The following is a 20475-nucleotide window of genomic DNA, read 5'->3' on the forward strand; positions in this document are numbered from 1 at the left end:
TTTCTCAAAGAAACAAAATAAAAAATATTTAAATTCTTTTAGTTTTCACAAAACAGCTCAAACCTAGTTATTTTTAATAAGTAAATAATTTCAAGCGTTATTAATGTAACTTTCAGATTTTGCCATAACGTTTTAGGTTTAGTGTGTTGCAAACAATTTGTTAAAGAAGCACTTCAGTAGAACATCTAGTTTTATCAACACTATCAAGGCTTGCAAAGTTAGGCGGTTCTTCAAAGATCTTCAATTGAAAGTTAGTTTGTAGCCCTCCTTTTGCTAATGTATCTGCAACTTTATGCACATCCCTGCTTTCATATTTGACCTGAACATCCCAAGTCTGACTAATAAGAGACCAAATCGATGGACCATGGGATCAACATTCACACCAGCAGCAGGGTTCTTAAGGACCTCAACCACAACTTTGTTATCACTCTTGACAATTATTTTCAGAATGCCTTTATTCCAAGCCAAGCATAACCCATCATAAATAGCCCAAGTTTATGCTTGTTTGATTGAACAAAACCTCAGGTTCTTAGAGTAACCTGTAATCCATTTTTAAGAACGCCTCTTGCAACAGCATTGCCACTCTGTCTATTTATTGTGCCATCTATGTTCAGCTTTACCTGTAACAGCCCGAATTTGGGGCTAGTCGGAATAGTGGTTTCGGGACCACAAATTTGACGAGGAAAATTTTATTTTTATTATGTTTTTATGGTCTAAAATTTCACAAAATGATTTCGTGAAAATTTCGTTCGAAAATTTTGACGTTTGGGCACTCAATTTAGTCAAAAGGACTAAATTGTAAAAAGTGCAAAAGTTGAGTTATATATGTTAGGCATGTCCAATTGTTATGAAATTTTAAATTGGAGGTCTTTATATGGTAATTAGACCATTGGTTAAGTTGGTGGACAAAAATGAACATGGTTAGGCATGTTTCCAAAGTTTTTCATTAAGGGCATTTTGGTCATTTAGTTATTAAAATGAATTAAAAACAAAATTAAAAGCCAATTTTTGTCCATCTTCTCCATAAGGCCGAATTTAGCAAGGGGAGAAGCCATAGTTAGGGTTTTCAAGCTTCCAAGCTCCATAGTAAGTGATTGTAATCCCCGTTTTTAATGTTCTTTATGTTTTTGGAGTCCCGGTAATTTGATTTAGCTATTTCTAGCAATAATTTAACCTAGGCTTTATATTTGGAAAAATACCCATAGGTGAAATGTGTTTATTTTGATGTTTTATGGTAGATTATAAAGCTAGAAATTATGTTAAACAACTTTTGCTAAGCGATTTTAAGTGAAAACGAGTAAAACAACATAATCGGTAAAAATACCTAATGTTCATAAGTAAGTGTTAGAGTGGGAATTTGATGTTTCCATAGAAGGGAAAAATGTTAAGTGAAAAAATGTAAATATGCAAAAGTTTAGGGGCAAAATCATAATTTTATCAAAGTTCGAGTCAATGACTGTTTTGATGAATGTGAGTTTTAAATAAGTTAAATGTGTTATTATAAGTCAAGAAATACGAGAAATTGACTTTGATTAGTGAAAAAGAAAAGTGAGAAAAAGTGAAAAATTTCTCGGTTGAACCTTCGGAATAGAAAAGATACGAATGAAGTGACAGTAATGATCACATGTGTGGCACGGGCTGTGTGTAGGCCACTATGTAAAAGTGAAAGTGATGGTCACGTGTGTAGTACTATGTGCAGGCTACTACGTGTACCGGAATGATGGGTCGCATGTGTAGTACTATGTGCAGGCTACTATGCGTACCGGATAGCTTCGATCACGTGTGTAGTACTATGTTTAGGCTACTACATGTATCAGATGGTAATGGTCACATGTGTAGTACTATGTGCAGGCTACTATGTAAACTGAACATCATTGATTAATAAGGTGGTTGCTATGTGCTGAATCCACCGAGTATCTGTTATTATTCCGAAGTGTTCATCGGGAAATTGACTAAGTGTAATTGAATAATGAATATAGGTGTGGAATTGAATTGAATATCGACTTAGAAATGGAAAAGTGAATTTTGAATTGAATTGTGATTGAAAGTGAAAAAGTGAAATTATGAAAGAGTACATTTAGCAACAAAATAGTTTAGACACCAACAGTTGTGTGAATTTGAAAAATCACCAAAAATGGTGGAAATTGAATTAGGGCTTAATAATATATGAAATTAAAGCTGAATGAGTCTATTTTCACATAAAAGAAACAGAGTAAGAAAAAGAGTTATATATTTTGAGATATTTGAAGTTTAGTTAGATAGAGTTAGAATGAGTTCGGAATCCCCTGTTCTGACTTTGGAAAATTTTTAAAAATTGTAAAAAAAATAATTACAGGATAAAATTTATATGTTTAGAATCCTCAGTGAGTCTATTTTCAAGAGAAACAAACGAGAATAATATTTGCATTTTATACAATGAGATAATTTATTTTTAGTGAAGAGAGGTCAGAACTGTCGAGTAGTGAAACAAGGGAACTTTAAAGAATAAAATGTACTATTTGGCTAAACAAAAAATTCTGAAAATTTTATGTTAAGAAGATATGTGAATCTAGTTTTGGGGAAAATTAACGGTTCTTAATTTGGAGCTCTATAGCTCTAGGTAAAACTAATTTAGTGACTCTGACTCGGAGAGACAGTTTTAAGTATACATGTAAGTAATAGTGAAACTATAGAAAATGTTATTTCTAAGGGTGTTATGTACATTAAGGATGTGGAATGGAGAGGAGGAGGAGGAAAATTGGAAGAACATATGAATGATTTATGTATAATTGACCATATGCTCGATTATAATTGATAAACGATTGAAAAGAAATAATGTTTATAATTGTGCATTATTAGTTATGGTTAAAGTTCATGTGAGAAAATAAAGTTTCATAGTATGTATATGTGGTATACTTGGTATATGATTTGGTAGGTAGCAATGTCAAAAAAGGTTTATGAATTAACTCATGTTGGTAAGTTTGATACATGAATAAATGTGGTGCTTATCCATGCTTATAATGCTTATACTATATGTTTATTTGGTTAGCATGTTTGGTGTGTATGCTTAGGCTTTGGCCAAGTTGTGGCTGGATTATGCCACATTAAATTTATAAAATTATGCATTGAGATGGTAAATGTGTAGATGGAAATATGCTTGTGATCATAAAAGGGTGGTAAGGTTTAAAGTTTGTAATCTTTATTAAAATGGGTTATCATGTGGTTAGTCTTCAAAAACACTAGCTTGCGACTATGGTTGAGTGTGATTTTTATATCTTGTGTGATATGCATAGGAAACGAGAGTGGAAAGGAAACGAAATACTAGGTTCATGCTTGAAGTGTAAAATGACGCAAAAAGGGGATGTTAAGTTAAACGATAAATATGTATTAGTATTGAACTTAATGAAATTGAACTGTACGTGAATTAAATAGAAATTGCAAATGATATGATTTGAATTAGATGAATTATTGTGGTATTGAAATGTATATTGGATTGAGAAATTGAATTGAATCGTGAACATGAGAATCGTGAATTAAATGAAATGAAAATGAAGTATTGGATTGCATGAGTATGTATTGGGTCTCAGAAGTCCTATTTGTTACAAATATAGTATTTTGAAGTTATAACGTAAAGATTTATAAAAGCATGTTAAAAATTTGAAGAGTTTAAATTTGAATGAAATTTTATAACTTGGTTTAATATGTTTATAAGTGTATGTGTTCTAGTAAACCCTATTCCGATGTCGAATACGGGTAATGGGTGTTACATTACCCATCATTCGGTGGCGCTTCCCAACCACTAATACACGAAAATAAGGATTGAATATGATAATGAGAAAGACTTTATTAATAAAAAAACTAAATAAACATGTTATTATAATAATTTCATTATTGATTTTTTAGTATACTCCAACATCCACGTTTTATACTGCTCATAGTTCCACAAATTTAGTAACTCGCCAAATTTCATTAGAGGGCATGATGACCTCCTTCGCTGTATTCACTATTCACTGTCAAATCCATTAATCTCTTAACCTGAATCGAGATCAGGTTAAAATTAATATTGTATGTAATTTAATCTTTAAAATTGGTTCAATTTTATTAACTTAGTTGATGTAAAAATAAATTTCCATTAAACAATATATTTTACAGTATATATTAACTAAAACATATGTTATCATATATGATGCCTTAAATATTAAACAGTATTTTTAAATTTTTTTTACCACATATATATATATATACACACGGTACCATAGTATTTTCAAATACTGTTTAAATTTAAAAAAGAAAAACATACCGTCAAATTTTAAAAAAGATTAAGGTATCTATATGGTAACATATATGTGAAATTAAAAATATATACAGTAAAGAAATTACCATATATATGGCAATCAAATTAAAAATTTGTTTAAAAATTTTATGGTATATACAGTAAATAATGCAGTTAACATAATTTAATATATGTTAACTTGATTACCCACAATTTTAGAGTACTATTATACGGTAATAAAATGTTTGACCCAAAAAGAATATTGCAAATTAAAATTAATAAAATTTTGACCCAATTAATATATGAAATCAATTGTATATTTGACTTAATTTTGTCAATATTTTGACGGTAGAAAATATGAAAGAATTTAATGGTAACATGTATAATTTGTGCCATTATTTCATAATATTAAAGAATTTGATTCTTTGGTGGCATTATGTTATTTGAATAGTTTTATGTCACATTAATAATTTCATCTTAAATTTCAGGATTTTAATTTGAATTTAAATTTTTTCAAGATGAAAATATTGACGTGGCATAAAATTATTGAAAATAAATAATATCCTTGTTTCATGCAATTCATTCCCTTTGATATGGATAGATATCATATCGCTTATTAGGAAAAAAAGACTCCTGTTTAAGCAAATTTTCAAATATCTCACATTATCATAAATTGAGCGAACACTAATTTAATTGGAGAAAGAAATTATTATAAGGTTATATATGACTTTCTAGCATTCGTAATTAAATTAAAAAGTTTCAAAATTGATGAAATCACTTCGGTTGATATTTATTTTATATAATTTTATGCAAATTTAAAGATTCAAAATTTCAAATAAGAAAAAGTTACTATAATAAAAAAATGGATACTTAAGACAGCTCCGGGTCGAACTTGGAAATCCTCAAAATCACATTTGTGGCAAGGTAACTACCAATACAATACATAAAACAAAATCCCATTTTGACGCAGTTTTAGGCTTGGCGGTAATTCAATTCAACCCGCTAAAAGCAAAAGCCACTCTATATGTTACTGTGACAGACACAACACCGCGCCACATTCCACAATCGGCAATAAGGTTTGGAAGCTCCAATGAAACCCCCCAACCCTCATCAAACTCAGTCCTAACCAACCACTCCATTCTCCTTCCACCCAATCACATTGATTCCGTCTCTCACTCTCTTCCCTGCTTCACACCTTCCCACCTCTTCAGATTTTTTGTTTACGAGATTCCTCTCCACCCACCCACCCTCAGGTCTGTGTATGCTTGGAAATTTAAATACAAAAACTGGGGTTTACCCTCAATTCCGGAAACTAGTTCTATGACATTCACGAAAGTTTATACTTTTTCTGCTTTGGTGAAGCAAGTTAAAATGGGTCAGATATGTTATAGGTTTAACCACAACTCACAGATTGTTTATTAAAATATATATTATATATCTGCAGCGAGAATCGACCTTCCAAGCATAGTTTCCCGTTTTTTAATTTTTCCTTTTCCAACTCGACCTTTGTTCTATCGGGTTTTCAGATAGAGAAATGGTGATTTCTTTTTCAGATTATAATTTCGATAAAACTGGGGTTTTCAGTGTGAAAAGCTGACCAGTTGGGGCTTTCAAATTGAGGAATTAGGGTTTCGAGCGGGTAATTTCGCTAGGGTTTTGTTACAGGAAATTCAGCCAGGTTTAAATTTTGGTTTATTTGGGGTGGATATTTCTACTTGGCCTTTATGTGATTAAAGGTTGTTGGGTGGAATTCTAGGGTTTTTAAGTGTGGGGGTGGGTTCAATGGGGAGCACTGGTGAGGCTGACCGAAAACGGCGTCACTTTAGCTCCATATCGCCCACTGCTGTTGCCGCAAAGAAGCAATCCTTCTTGCCAATTTCTGAGGAGAAGAAGGTATATTATTTGTTGATCATTCTGTTAAACCTTTTTTATTTGAACTGATGATATTTATGCTTGTCCTGTTACTTATGTTTTCTTAAATTTCAATTTGAAAAATAATCAAAATTGCGTAATCTCTGACTTGCAATTTTTTATTTATTTCTTATGAATCAAATTTGGCATTGGTATATTAGCATGGAGTATGCATTTTAATCTCTTTTATGGTATTAAATTGATGCATGGATATATCACATATGGTTTCAATTGAATGCTTGAATTTGAAATATTGATATCAGGAATATGAAAAGTTCTCCTCTTTTTTCTTTGTGAGGATTTTTTATGCTAGGTTCAATGTTTAGTTGCTGCTTTGTTCCCAAGTGACATGGATTTGATGCAGGTTTATTTGCTTTGATTGCCACTTAGTCTTTTGCAGATCTCATTTACCTCACTGTAGTAATTATATTATTTGTACCAATCTTCGCATTTTAGCTGTATGTTTTTGGTTGAGCGTTGCTGATTCGTCAGTCTCTTGTGTGCTGAGTGAATATGGGTGACTGTTGTTTATTATGGGACAGGGTTTTGCTTGGGTAGGTTGATTGGTCTGTGGAAGTTTGGAAGTTGGACTTCGTTAACTTTTCTTTAAAATATCTTCCTTTAGAATCGGAAATTGGAAGCTCGAATTTGGCATTAGCTTTATGTTTGCTAAGGCGCATTATTGCTTCTCTGCAAAACTTATATGTTTTATAAATTCTTTTATCAATGCTTCTATATTTTCCTGCTTTCAATATTTTGAACTTTTTGTTTTGCCTTTTTGGGTTGTTGAATTTCGGATTATAGTGTTTTTGGGAAATAATTAATCTGTCTTGACAAGTAGGTTTCCAAGTTGAAAATATTTTCTTCCTATAACTCATATTTTTGAACCTTCTCTTTATGCCACCTCCTTTTTTGTTGGTATGGTGCAGCTTGATACTGCAATTCTGCAATTTCAGAATCAAAAGCTTCTACAAAAGTTAGAGGCTCAAAAGGTTGAGTATTCTGCTCTTGAGTACAAGTTCATTGAACTGAAGGAGAAACAAAAGTCATATGATTCCACATTGAAAGTGGTGAATAAATGTTGGGAAGCAGTAAGCCCCTATCCTAACTGTTAGACAATTTTATGCATTTTCTACTTATTAGAAAAGATGGAAGCTGTACTTGTATCTTTTAGGTCTTTGTTTTATATGGAAATTGACATTAACCTTTTACAATAGCTAATTACTGACTTGGAATCACATTCCACCAACACAAGAGAGTCTATCAGACAAGTTGTTGGACGTGCAGCCAACACGGGTGAGGATCTTCTGCCAAGTTTTGCTTTCTTTTATTGTTGTTATGGGCACTTGTAATGGACTGTTAACGGAATTCCAAAGACCATGCTTTCTTTCTTGTTATAACTTATAATTTATATGGTTGAGTTGGATTTTTTGTTTAATTCTTCTGGTGTCATATATATGTGTGTGTATGTATGTATGTATATATATATATAGAGAGAGAGAGAGAGAGAGAGAGAGAATTGTTTTGCAATTATACTTGCTGAGAAGGCTTTTGTGGCACCATGTAGACGAGGCTCCTTCTCCTACTGAGGATGCTTTTCTTAGCCGACTTATGGAAACAGGTGCAACTGAAAGTTCCTCTTCAGATAATCTCGAGCAGATTAAAGAAGATCGAGAACAGGCTGCTTCTGAAAAGACTAGGAACATTTTACACAATATAGTAGTTTCCATTAATGATTTATGGTGCATGAAGGAAGGACTATATGCTGCAGTTCGGAAAGAGCATCCAGACAATGGTACGCGTTCAGGAAAGTGTATATTGTGTACTAAGTCTTCCTCCCCCCCCCCCAAATTTTTAGTAAATTATTTTTAGTGGTTATTACCCAGTTAACCGTTTTAATGTCTTGTTATGCTAGGTTCTTGCAGGCAGAAAACATCTATAGAACTAGAATCAGATGTTAAGAATCTGAGGTTAGCAATAGGTGATATTCATTTGAAACATAGATCTATGGTGAGAGCATTGCAGAACCATAGCGATATCGATGCAAAGAATAAAGCTGAGCTTAAACGACTAAAAGGTAACCTTTTTTATGTAGTCAAAATTGGTATGTTTATACGCAATTGAGACATCATCATCATCATCATCATCATTGGTTTTCTGGATGTTTACATTATTTGTTGCCACCTAAGCAGATGTAGCATGCTAGATATTTTCTTAACACATTTGTGACATAGAACTTGCATGTATATGGTGGCCTGGACAAAAATCAGTGTACGTGACTGCAATGTAATTATGTAAAATAGATTTATTACTGTGTGATGCATGGATGATGATTTATAATAATTTTTTGCAACTAAATCAACAATGTAAAAGAAAGTTCAAGAAAATTTAAGTAAAAGACATACACATCCTTGTTTGAAAAATCTTGATAATTAAAAAATAATGGTTCTAATTAAAATTTATTAATATCATTGCTAATGCTAGAAAATAATTAGATTAATAGAAAATAAAAAAACAATAAATTTTACTATCAGAGCATAACAATATTTCAAATGCAATATAAAGGTAAAATAAAATTCATGAACAAAAAATATCATGTGTAATTTGGACATGATATACGAAAAAAGACTTCACCAAATAAATGTGAAAGCAATTTTTTTATTAGAGTTATTACTTTAATCATAATTATGATTGAAGTGAAAAAAGTACATCAAAACATAGTGTCAACTGAGCCTGTGGTGTAATGTAATGGTCATTGAACTGAAATTTTGGTTTGCATCAGGTTCTAGGTTCGATCCTTGGACACCCCTACCATATTCCTCGTATAAAAATGCCCTATAATTATGATTTTAAAATTATAGTATGAACTGAGATTATATTTTTTTCTTTTCTTAAAATCATTTATCTTTATTGAAGCAAATTAACTACTTAGTGCATTGAATTTTAAACAAATTCTGAGTACTACAATAAATTTTTTTACTAGAACTCGAACAATATTAAGAAAACATAGAAAGAAATAATATAACAATTGTTAAATGAATATACTAAATAGTATAATCCTAGGGATAGCCATAATAGAAATGATTCCATGCTTACTTATGTAGTACTTTGTCATTCAATCTGTTATAAAGTTTAGAATTTTTGAAATATATGTATAGTCTTAAATAATTGATAAAGAAAAGTATTGAGAAGGTTAAAAACACTAATCTAGACAAGGGGACAAAAGATAATATTCTAAATGCTAGAAAAACTAAAAAATGCATTGAACATCATTAAGGTTTCAACAGTATTCTATTTACGATAGTGAATAAAAGGAAAAATTAAAGATGTTTAAGGATATTTAGTGTATTTGATCGTAAAAGGAAAGATACTTATAATATAGTTTTTGCACCAATTTTATCAATTAATTGAAATATTTTATGTCCGTAACTATTGAAATTATTTGGTTATTGTTTCTTGTTTGAACTTGACTAATGGTTCCAAATTAATCTTATAAATTCAATTTAGGGAGACTTCTGCTATTAAAAAAATACAATTAATTTGTCATAATCAAATCAAATCAAATTAAGAATTAACGAAAAGAAAATTAATCTCATATTTGTTAAAATCCATGTAAAAGAAAATAAACATAATTTATTGACGAAATACTTCAAATTAAATCACCTCAAAATAATTTAATGGACGACACATGATGATTTTTAAGACCCTTTTGCTCGTCAATGGTATAGGCTATCCACATTTGGCAATTGCCTTTTTTGGCGTTTATAGATTTATATCATATTTATGCAATTCAGACATTTATTGCGCCTTACCAAACTGCTATATTCCTCTAATGCTGTGGACGGACTAATCAACGGGTGATAACCCTTCCGCTGTTCAAATGCCAGTTATTTTTGTGTATATATATCAAAGGTATGAGATGTCATTCAAATATCTAAGTGTGGACTGTCTTATTTGATTTTGTTTTTTGAAGGTGAATTGGAGAATGCAGCAGTGGAACTGAAGGAAACTAATTGCGAATTGGCAGCTCTTAAAGCAGAAAGAGATGCAACAAAAGGGGCCTTTTTTCCTGTCTTAAACCTCGGTAGTAAGCAGGTTGTTGGTGATAAAGCCAAAGATAAGCATAGAGATCTGCAAGAAATGGAATCTGCCCTCAAAGAGCTGATGGTAATCCCTACTTTCCTTTGACTTATCTCGTGGAGTTTCTGAATTGAATGTTAGTCACGATGATCAATTTGATTCTTACAGGAACAAGCTTCTTCCCGACTAATCAAATTAAAAGAGCTTCATGTAGAAAGGATAGAGCTGTTGCAGAAGTTGTCAAATTTGCAGGTTTTCTTTTTCCCTTTTTAATTATTATTATTTTTTCATTTATTTCTGAAATGGAGTTCTATTTATTCAGTCATATAAATTGAATGGGGATTTCTGATTGACAGAACTCATTAAAGAGCATGAAGGGTATTTCTTCTTCCCCAGTTTACCTTTCGTTGATAGATCAACTAGAAAAGTCAAAGTCAGAAGTTCTCCATTATCAAGATTTATTTGAGAAACTACAGGTTGTTACTGGTCGGTAGTTTCATTTATGCCTTTTGTTTGCCATTTTTTGAGTGCATCCGATTCTAATGCTGACTATAACTTCCTAAAACTTCTAGGCTGAGAAAGATAACTTGGCTTGGAGAGAAAAGGAGTTGAGTATAAAAAATGATATAGCTGATGTTTTGCGGAGATCATTGGCAATTGCTGATTCTAAAGCTTCTCATCTGGAGGCAGAGATACAACAGAAATTTGATGAAATAAAGGGAATTAAAGTTAAGCTTGAAGAGGTATCTAGAGAACCAGGTAGGAAGCTCTATGCTGTTTGCTCTGATGCTGAATCATCTGCAGTTTTTGTCTTATAGCTTTTCTTTTCCTGGAAGTCTACTTAAAATACTTTACATTTCAGGAAGAAAGGAAATAGTTGCAGATTTTAAAAGCTTGCTTTCTTCGTTTCCTGAGGCTATGAGTTCGATGCAGAGTCAATTAGGTAATTACAAAGAGGCTGCTGTGGATATTCATTCTCTTCAGGCTGATGTGCAATCTCTTTCCAGTATTTCTGATAGGAAGGTTGGTACTTTTATAAGTTGTGTGGTTGTTCCTGGTTTTCTTTAAGGGCATAGGCATCTTTTTTCTTTTTCTATATGGGCTTACAAAGAATTGGTAAATAATTATCTGTGATCAGATGAAAGAGTATGAAAATTTATCCACCAGATCTGCCGACCAAGTTGCTGAGATACATAAGTTGCAAGCCATGGTATGATTGGTTAATATTACTCAATTATTTTGATTAAATATTTGATCATGAAACCTGTGATACGAAGATTCTTGTTCAAGTTCAAGGAAAAGATGCCTAATTTTACCAATAAAATATGCTCTTCTCAGTCTTTATGCTCTTTTTTTTCGCGCAGAAAGAGGAAACTCAATTTGTCTATATGTATTATTATTATTACAGGTGCAAGATTTGAAAAAAAGTGACGCGGAGTTGAAATTGATATTGGAGATGCATAGACGTGAATTGACTGATTTGAGGTTGGATTATCTATGCTAGATGCTTTTCTTTATTTTCTTCTGCAGTGAATACACATGTAACTTTGATACATTGAGTTTACTTTATTCTCCTTAGAATATGCCGGATATCTAAGCAATGTTTTGACAAATCTATTTCACAAAATTTCTTCTGTTTTAGTGTTGCTTGGAATTAAAATGAGCATCTGTTTGTTCTGTACTGTAACTTTTTTCTGGAAATTATTGTTGCCTAAGGTTCAAGAGAATGTTAGTATTTGTATATCTTATGTCATACTAGTTATGCTATGCTATTATAAGTTGATGATGGAGAATATTCTCCATATTTTGGAAGAATGTCTATTCTAGACCTAAATTTAGGAAATAGGATTGAATTTATTAGTGGACTTGTTTTCTTTGTTGGGTTAGCTGAGCTTTATTGTCCCACTGCCTTAAAATCAGTATGAAGCTTATCTATATGTTTTCTAATATCTGTGGAGGGGTGTGTGTGTGTTTTATATGTTGGGAGGTTTGATTTTGATTATCGACATCTCTGATGTTGAGAATTTGGAGTTTATATGATTGAGATTTCAGACAATTGATTGAACATTGTCGTTCTGGATTATTGGTCTGTATTACTTGAGGTGCTTACTTTGACATGGTTCCATATTTTATATGTAGTTCTGGATTTTTATATTTTAATTTTCTATGATTGCAGAGATGTTCTGGAAGTGAGAGATTCAGAATACAAGGCATGGGCCCGTGTTCAAAGTTTGAAATCCTGTCTCGATGAGCAAAATTTGGAGTTGCGTGTTAAGAAAGCTAATGAAACTGAAGCGATATCCCAGCAAAGGTTGGCTGCTGCAGAAGCTGAAATTGCTGACTTGCGACAGAAATTGGAGGCTTCCAAGAGGTTAAACTTGCTGCTGCTGCTGTTTTTTTTTTTCTTTTGAGTTTTTCCTTTATGTTTGGAAAGGGGATGTTGTCTAGACCTTTCAGGAAAACATAAAATTGTCATTTCTGCATTAGGCAAATGTTTATTTAATTAGGCAATTTCATCGCACTCTATTCTGTTGAAATTCTCATTAGCCAAGATGTAAATGTAGTGAAATAATCTACTAGGTATTAGTGTAGTTGCTTCCCATATTTATCTTCTCATCTATAATTTGTTTATCAAACCAAGGAGTATGAGAAGAGCATGAAGAGCATTAAGTTTATTGATATTGCAGGAATAAGGCTAGGCTGTCTGATACTTTGAAATCCAAAAATGAGGAAAATGAAGCTTACTTATCTGAATTAGAGGTCAGTGTTTGGTCATTTAGTCTTGCCTCTGTTTTACTATCATGATTGAGGCTTTACTTTGGTTTTTCTGTAGTCAATTGGACAAGCATATGATGACATGCAGACGCAAAACCAACAGCTACTGCTGCAAATTACGGAGAGAGATGACTATAACATCAAGGTAATCGATTTGTTTGATTTAGGATATTCTGCTCATTTAAAAGTTTGTGTATCATTTACTGCATTCATTTTGCTGCTTACTACCATAAAGTGATGAGTCCTGTTCACATTTTTTTCTTTTTGATATTCATGTCTTTATGCTGGCTAGGTATGGTTATTTGTTTGACTCTTTTTTTCAATTCCAACATCAAAGTGCCCAATTATAACTAGCTATTGACGTTGTATTTTGAACCGAAACAATTTCATAAGTTCATGGATGCTTGCATATAGGAAAAGACGTTTGACATGGAATAGAAGCTTTCACTTGCAAGCCAAACATGAATAAATAAAAATTAGAAGGAATTGCATCATTTTCCATAAGTTTGGGGAGATGGAACATGGGAAATTGAATCCGGTGCTTGGTGTCTCTTTGGTTGTTAATTCATGGAATTAAGATTCATAGATGTTCTTCGTGCTGAGTTATCTGTTCTGATTGGACTTATGATTACTCCATGTTAGGATTTTATCAAAATGAGAATTCTGAATTAACCTTCGAAATATATCAGGGCTGTGGAAATTTTTGGCCTAATAGATGGATTTGCTTATTTTGTTTTTGGCCCAACAGGCTTTGGACTCTAGGTTCATCATGCTATTCTGTGACATTTACATTCATGTAGAGTACTTGTATGTTTCTGTTGGTTTACTTGAATTTTTGCTCCTAAAACTTGATCTAGTCGCTTCAATGGTACCTTTTCAGCTTGTTTTGGAACGTGCAAAGGCAAAGCAGCTGCAAGATGCTCTCCTCTTGGAGAAACATACCATGGAAAAGGAGATTCAACAATCCAGTGCATCCCTCAACTTCTATGAGATGAAAGCTGCAAAAATCGAGGATCAGGTATACTTGACTTATTTTGTATAAAATAATCTTCTGAAAGTAATATGACGTTTTTGATCCTTGAGCAACTGGTTTTGCAGCTGAGGTTCTGGTCAGACCAGGTTCAGAAACTTGAAGAAGAAAAATCCCAAAAGTCAGTTTGGTTAGAAAATACACAAAAACTATTGTCAGATGTGAGAAAATCATCTCATCAAGCAAGGGAGTCACTGGAGGAGTCTCAATCTAAAATTGAGAAAAGTCAAGTGGCATTGGCGGACTTGCGGATAGAATTAGAGAAGGAAAGGTAAAGGAATTTGTTAATATTTTCTTTAAATTCCCTCTGTTGTAAGTGCATGGAGTGAATTCACGCCTTTCCTCACTTTATTCATCCATTAGGTTTAGCAAGAAAAGAATTGAGGAGGAATTGGAAGTGGCGAGAAGGAAGGTGTCACGGCTTCAAACTGAGATGGAAGGATCATCAACTGTGGAAAGGCTTCAACAAGAACTTAGGGAGTACAAGGAAATACTGAAGTGCAGTATCTGTCTTGACAGACCGAAAGAGGTAAATGTGCAAATTTTTTAATCATTATTTCCAAGTGGCAATTGTTCAACAAGGCCCTTCATTGTTTTAGCTCGAGTTTTTATTCTTTATTCAGCACTGACAATAGGATAGGGTGCTTTTGTTTCAAACAATGCTCTCATATTTTGACTTTTTTCTTTTTATCATCTCTCTCTGGAGTTACTTAAGAGATTATTTATTCCCTTATTCAGGTTGTTATTACAAAATGCTACCACCTCTTTTGCAACCCTTGTGTTCAAAAAAATATTACTGAAAGTCGTCAGCGCAAGTGTCCAGTGTGTGCTGCTTGCTTTGGTGCTAATGATGTTAAACCTATTTATATCTGAGATTGGAGCTCTCATAAATGCAATTTGGCAAACACAAGGACTCACAGGTTCCCATGTATTCTTCTTCTATTAGAGATTTGTTAGAAAAGAATCTTGACTTGAACTAGAGGGTTCCTGCTCATTTTGGTTAGTGCAAATCCCAACAGGTTTTCTTGTTTGGCTCCAAGTTGTTGATTTTACTTAGTAATTTTATTGTAGTAATTTTATTGTATTTGCGTTGTTTGCCTGTTCATTTAAGTGCTTGGAGCCAGTATTTGCAGACTAGTCACTCAGAATCGATCAAATTCAATAATCCAAGGAATTCTTTTCCCCGCTGGAAATAATATGGAGTTGTTATTTAAAATTTTGGCTGCTTGTTGAAAGAAAACATTTAGATGTTCTCTTATTGTTTTATGCATACTGCAACAAAAGAACCTTTGTAATTGCATGACAGCATTTTCTTTAAAGAGTAATGAGCTTCTATTTTGGGGAGTTAGTGATAAATTATTGAAATCTCGTGGCGAATTCTCTAGAGAATTCTCGGGGGTATTTTTTGGATTTTTTTCTCGGATTTTCTTAGGGTGAATTAGAGTCCGAGTTATCATTGCGTTTTATTACTTTTCAAGTAAAAAACAATGATAAATATATAATTTTGAAGACTATTTAGGTCAGAATTAAAAAGTTTAAAATTTGTCAAAAGTGAAGCTATAATTTTACTTTTTGTTTATATTAATTATGAGTTTTGATTATTATTTATATATTCAAATTAAGTTTTACAAACAATTTATATTAATTACTTAAAAATATCTAAAATTTATTTTCATATGTAAAATAATATTAAAGATGAATTACGTAAATTATTTTACCATAACTTAAGTCGAATGTTTAATAATACATAAAATAAAGATGCTTTATTTAAGTAAATTATATTTATTTAATAAAATATTTATAATTTAAATTTATATAATTTGAATATTATTTAAATATATATTTATTACTTTATAATTTCATATCTAAAATATATATTTTATTTTCTCAAAATACTTTTTAAGAACAATTATAAATACCAAATTAATGAGCAATGGCAAATTATTGGTAGCAGAGGCGCCCATACTATTTAGTCAGAGTCCTTTATCCAAGCCTATTACATTTTGCAATACAAACCAACTGAAATGCAGTATGCTGATGATTAAATTAAGAAATTATGAATGTCTACCTTTGGAACTAATCTCTCTGTTTCCATAGGAACATGAGATGAGTATATACAATTAAAAGCATTAGTGAGTTGTCTCATTAATGGGCAAGATTGTCAATTTTCGCATCCATACGTGCGGTAAATAATAGTCCTGCTCTTTAGACAACTTTGACCATACGCACATTTCTGATGATTGATATTTGTAGAGAGATTTCCCACTTTTTTAACGCTACAAAGTATTGTCCATTAGGAGTCAGTCCACCTCAGCTGTGGTTTAAATTCAAGTCACACTAATTGCATTGCAATTAAGGCTTTGCCTCCTCTTGTAATTCACAAAAAAAAAAAAACAAAAACAAAAAAAAAATTCATGAAGTGGAAACATCTCAATCACCAAAGAAATCTCGTACCATATTTACCCATAATTGTCATGGGTGCAGTCCTACTAGGTTGGGATTTCTTTGGTGGATGAAGCACTCCCACTTCATGAACCTGCCGCCACTCTGACAGAGTTACTCTATGAACTTAGTCGGGCTCTGACAAAGGACGAACACCCCAAGAATACAACACCATATGTCTTGGGGTCCTTCGGCACTTCGCAGACTTCTTCCCAAAGAGTTGGAAATCCCTCAAAAAACGATGTACTTGTTAATCTAGTATAACCATAGAGTAGCCTTGCTAATTCACAATCGCAAATTAAGTTTGCCACGTACAATCAGCTCTTTGATACGAAACAATATTTGTGGAATGAAAAATTTCCAAATAAAAAAGTCAAGAACAAAGTTCCAGTCTGATAACAGAAACAGCATATTTACAAGTGTGGTGGCCCTGAGTAGGGTATGAACTAACGAACGAAGCAAACACCGTGGGAACTCAGTAATTCAGTCAAGCAATGCATACAAGGGTGATTATCATGCACGGGATATGCATTTACAAGCAGTTGCAGGTATACCCAATATGATCCATCAATAAATTGTCAAGCCATAGCTGTAGATTACAAAAATAGGGTCCGAGTTTGTCAAGTAGCATTAAATGGAGAACATATATAGTAAAGGCATGAATATACTTTATAAAGATATTTTTGGGGGTTATGAGTCTTATGACCCCACATGTACTGCTGGACTTTCAAGACCATTGCAGAATTATGCCTGTGGGATCATAAAACTGAAAAAGAAAGAAATGAAGTTATTGGTAACCATCAGACTAAGGCAAACTGCTTATGATACTGCTTATTGGATGAATAATTGGATCTTAAGCCAAGAAAGCCTTCATTTATTGATAGTTTACCTCTAATTAAGTGCTGGTGCTGCCAAGATCAAAGTCCATGGTGTAGTCATACTCAATTGTCGGAATTACAGAGGCTACAAATTTCAAGAACAAGAAAAGATACCTGCAATAGTTCAAATGAAATAACAATTCATGAGGAAAAAGTCACACCATGTAAAATCTAATCTATTGGAGAATTGCTTCACAGTAACAATCTAAGTAATTGCAGTAGAGTACCCAAAAGTAAATGTATACTGCATCTTTAAGAGGGTAAGAGAAGAATATTATGATTGTAATTGTAAAGGAAAATTGTGCCAAAAAGTTATCACACCGCACACATGTTTTCTCAAAAGTGAAAGGGTCAATTCCAAGCAATTTAGAAATGAGAGGTCAAAAGTTTTACTTATCAACTTCAGGTTCTACTCCACGTGACATAAGCACATCAATGATCTTTTTCATGACAGCCCCATGTCTGCATGGATGTACGGATGCATGCTTCCCAGGTAAGTGAGGATGGTCCTCAATAGTAACCTATACCAGTAAATTAGCATAGAGTAAAAAACATCTTCCAAATTCCTAATGAGCAAACTAAAATCTATACTCCTACCACTTAAGGAAGAATGAGAGAGATAATTTGAATTATTAAATACAGCCTACCGTTTTGTGTGCGTGATCCTGACTAACATCCTCCAGAACAAGCTCTGGTTGTAAGAGCATCCTTGACTATAAACAAATTCAGATGAGGACAACATTTGCAGCCATATCAATTAGTTCAATATTTGAATTCACAGCTGTAAAAACAAGGATTCTCAAATACCTACCTCATCATACCCAGTAAGCCACACACGAGGAGTCTGATAGTATTTATCATACCTACAAATTTGATAATGTTTGTCAAGTTTGAGATTTCATAACAAAATCATAACCTGAAAATGAATCCTAAGCATGTTGGCACCAGAATTGTCTTACGTGATGCTGACATCATAGGTTCGGGTCCGTAAAATATTGTCATCATCAGGCTCTTGAGCAACAAGATATGTTGGTTGTAAAGTAGCCTGCATTGATCAGAGACATATCAGATAAGTACACAGACATTTGAACCTCTAAAAGGGAAAGAGAAATTAGAATCTATATCCTTGAGGACAGGTTTGCTAAGCATAAACCTATATCCTTGCACCTTATCACAACATAATCCCCCCCCCCTCAAAGGTATTAACCAAGATATGTAATATTAAGATAATATTAGAACTCTGATAAAAGGCTAATCTAAATCAACTAGTTACAAAAAGAAAAAGTTACTCGGCTAGTTTTTGAATCTCAGAAATCATATAAGTTTCTCAGCAGTCAGCACTTACTGCATCAGTCTCAACAAGATTGTCAGCTTCTTCATAATCAGCCATGTCGGGTATATCTTCTTCGTCTTCACCAACCCCAAAATAAGAAGGTATTGATCTTACAGCATTCTGCCTTATTTCTAGAGTCTCCATTGAAGGCAGGTTTTCCTCCACATCACTTTTATCTGTCAGGAAGATTAGCTGTGTGAAGTCCATAATTTCATCCTAGAATCAACACAAGCAGAACCTCAAGGAAGAAGATAATACCTTTGGGTTTACCATGAGTTGCCAACCAACCATCATTGTCTTCATTATCAAGAAGAACCTCTCCTCCTGCAGCTTCATATTCTTCTTCCACTGACGCAGCCCTCCTTAGGCAGGGCACTAACCACAAAATCACCAAATAAAATTACTAGTACTAATCAGATATGCAATTCAAAGGAAAATTAAGTGAGATGGTGGTCAATTTACCATTTCTAGTAATCAAGTATTGCTTTTCGGGCGGTAAATAGGACTTCCTCTTGCTTGGCTCTCCAGATTCCCTAGTATTCATAACAATTCACTGAGTTAAATTGTTATACCATGAATTATGAAGCTATACTACAAATTTTCCCCAAAAATATTAATCCATTAATATCGATGTACAATATGAAAATATAAAAGGATTCATATAATTCCAAAACTACTAAAGCAAGTTACAAACAAAGAAATAAAGATACATATGTTGATAGTATGGTGAAGATACCAAGACCAGGTAGGGCATTTGGATACAAGATTATCACCAGCCAGGATGAACTCGGAGACGCTTAAAACTCCTTTCTCTTTAAAAGCAGAGACTGTTCGAGGCCCTGTTATTCTTTCCACAGTTCCTTTGAATGCCTCATGAATCCTCTGAGAAAGTACCATATTTTTTTCCGAATTTCTTGATTCAATTTAATGTACGATCAAAGGAGAGAGGATATAATCAAAACCCTAGCGATTCAATCGAAGTCGAAGGTTGAAACCCTAGAGATCCCGTACGGACGAGGTAGAGAGAGAAAGGGATCGTCGAATGCGCTTGCGTTGTGGTGTTGTGTTGCGTAGGAAAAAATAATAGCGTGTGGCGTATGAGTTCTACCATCCGTGAGCCCGTTGGACATCGCAAACCCGATGGTCTGGCACGGACGGCTGTGATTGATTAGTCGCATGTGTAGGTTACGCCTCTCAATTAATACTTGGGTAAATTTCGCATTTAATCAGCTAACTTTTGTAAATTTTTATTTGGTCACTGAAAATAAGAAAAATTCAAATCTAGCACTGCCTTAGATGGTTGGTTTTAGCCACTCACCCTTAATTTCGCTAACGGGGGTGTTTCTATACTTTAGTTTCTCAATTTTAATAAATTTTTATTTTAGTCAATAATATTTCAATTTAGAATTAAAATATATCATTTTGGTGAGTAATATTCTTTGCAAAAATCCAAGTTTTCTCTCATAAAAATGAAGGTAATTTCTCGTAAAAATGTAAGTTTTTCTTTTTTTTTACTAGACTAAACTAAACTTAAATTTAAAAATGGAAAAAATAAAAGAAATTAAAATGAAAAAAATTAGTTTTTCCTATAAAACCCTAAACTTTTCTCAATAAAAATCCAAATTTTCTTATTACTACAGAAAAATTAAAATTAATTCAAAAAATAAAAAATAAAAGAAATTAAAAGATAAAATGGTTTTTACCTATAAAAAGTCAATTTTTCTTTTTTTCTTTTTTTTTTGTAAAAATCCAAGTTTTCTCCTATGAAAACTCA

At 32.8% G+C, this 20475-nt stretch overlaps 2 protein-coding genes across 3 annotated transcripts; one reads left to right on the plus strand and one right to left on the minus strand.

The window, feature by feature from the left end:
• Positions 1–5230: 5230 nt before the first annotated feature.
• On the plus strand, positions 5231–15241 carry LOC121219845 (E3 ubiquitin-protein ligase BRE1-like 1). Its single transcript, XM_041098351.1, has 19 exons — positions 5231–6145; positions 7093–7254; positions 7381–7459; positions 7731–7958; positions 8079–8240; positions 10137–10330; positions 10412–10495; positions 10600–10719; positions 10816–11002; positions 11106–11266; positions 11382–11453; positions 11652–11728; positions 12420–12614; positions 12931–13003; positions 13077–13163; positions 13899–14036; positions 14117–14319; positions 14412–14577; positions 14787–15241. The coding sequence occupies exons 1-19, from the start codon at positions 6035–6037 to the stop codon at positions 14919–14921; spliced, it is 2634 nt and encodes an 877-aa protein (XP_040954285.1). The 5' UTR covers positions 5231–6034; the 3' UTR covers positions 14922–15241.
• Positions 15242–16746: 1505 nt separating this feature from the next.
• LOC107900819 (autophagy-related protein 3) lies at positions 16747–19848 on the minus strand. Of its 2 annotated transcripts, none has more exons than XM_016826534.2 (10): positions 19438–19848; positions 19164–19234; positions 18960–19076; positions 18714–18877; positions 18328–18413; positions 18180–18231; positions 18016–18081; positions 17762–17889; positions 17380–17482; positions 16747–17079 (listed from the first exon to the last, which is right to left on the minus strand). In XM_016826534.2, the coding sequence occupies exons 1-9, from the start codon at positions 19596–19598 to the stop codon at positions 17386–17388; spliced, it is 942 nt and encodes a 313-aa protein (XP_016682023.1). In that variant the 5' UTR covers positions 19599–19848; the 3' UTR covers positions 16747–17079; positions 17380–17385. The 2 variants fall into 2 exon arrangements, with proteins under 2 accessions (XP_016682023.1, XP_016682025.1); XM_016826536.2 differs by having other exon boundaries at positions 16747–17256; positions 19438–19795.
• Between the last annotated feature and the right edge of the window lie 627 nt (positions 19849–20475).

This window comes from Gossypium hirsutum, chromosome D08 (assembly GCF_007990345.1).
Source record: "Gossypium hirsutum isolate 1008001.06 chromosome D08, Gossypium_hirsutum_v2.1, whole genome shotgun sequence".
In the NCBI taxonomy this organism is placed as follows: domain Eukaryota; kingdom Viridiplantae; phylum Streptophyta; class Magnoliopsida; order Malvales; family Malvaceae; genus Gossypium; species Gossypium hirsutum.

Excerpts from the sequence above, each read along its gene's own strand:
- LOC121219845 (XM_041098351.1), top strand. The coding sequence starts at position 6,035 with ATGGGGAGCACTGGTGAGGCTGACCGAAAACGGCGTCACTTTAGCTCC. Across the intron at positions 10,496-10,599 it reads AGAAGTTGTCAAATTTGCAG|AACTCATTAAAGAGCATGAA; the intron begins GTTTTCTTTTTC and ends TCTGATTGACAG. Across the intron at positions 11,267-11,381 it reads CCAGTATTTCTGATAGGAAG|ATGAAAGAGTATGAAAATTT; the intron begins GTTGGTACTTTT and ends ATCTGTGATCAG.
- LOC107900819 (XM_016826534.2), bottom strand. The coding sequence starts at position 19,598 with ATGGTACTTTCTCAGAGGATTCATGAGGCATTCAAAGGAACTGTGGAA. Across the intron at positions 19,077-19,163 it reads ATACTTGATTACTAGAAATG|TGCCCTGCCTAAGGAGGGCT; the intron begins GTAAATTGACCA and ends TTTTGTGGTTAG. Across the intron at positions 18,232-18,327 it reads ACCTATGATGTCAGCATCAC|GTATGATAAATACTATCAGA; the intron begins GTAAGACAATTC and ends TCAAATTTGTAG.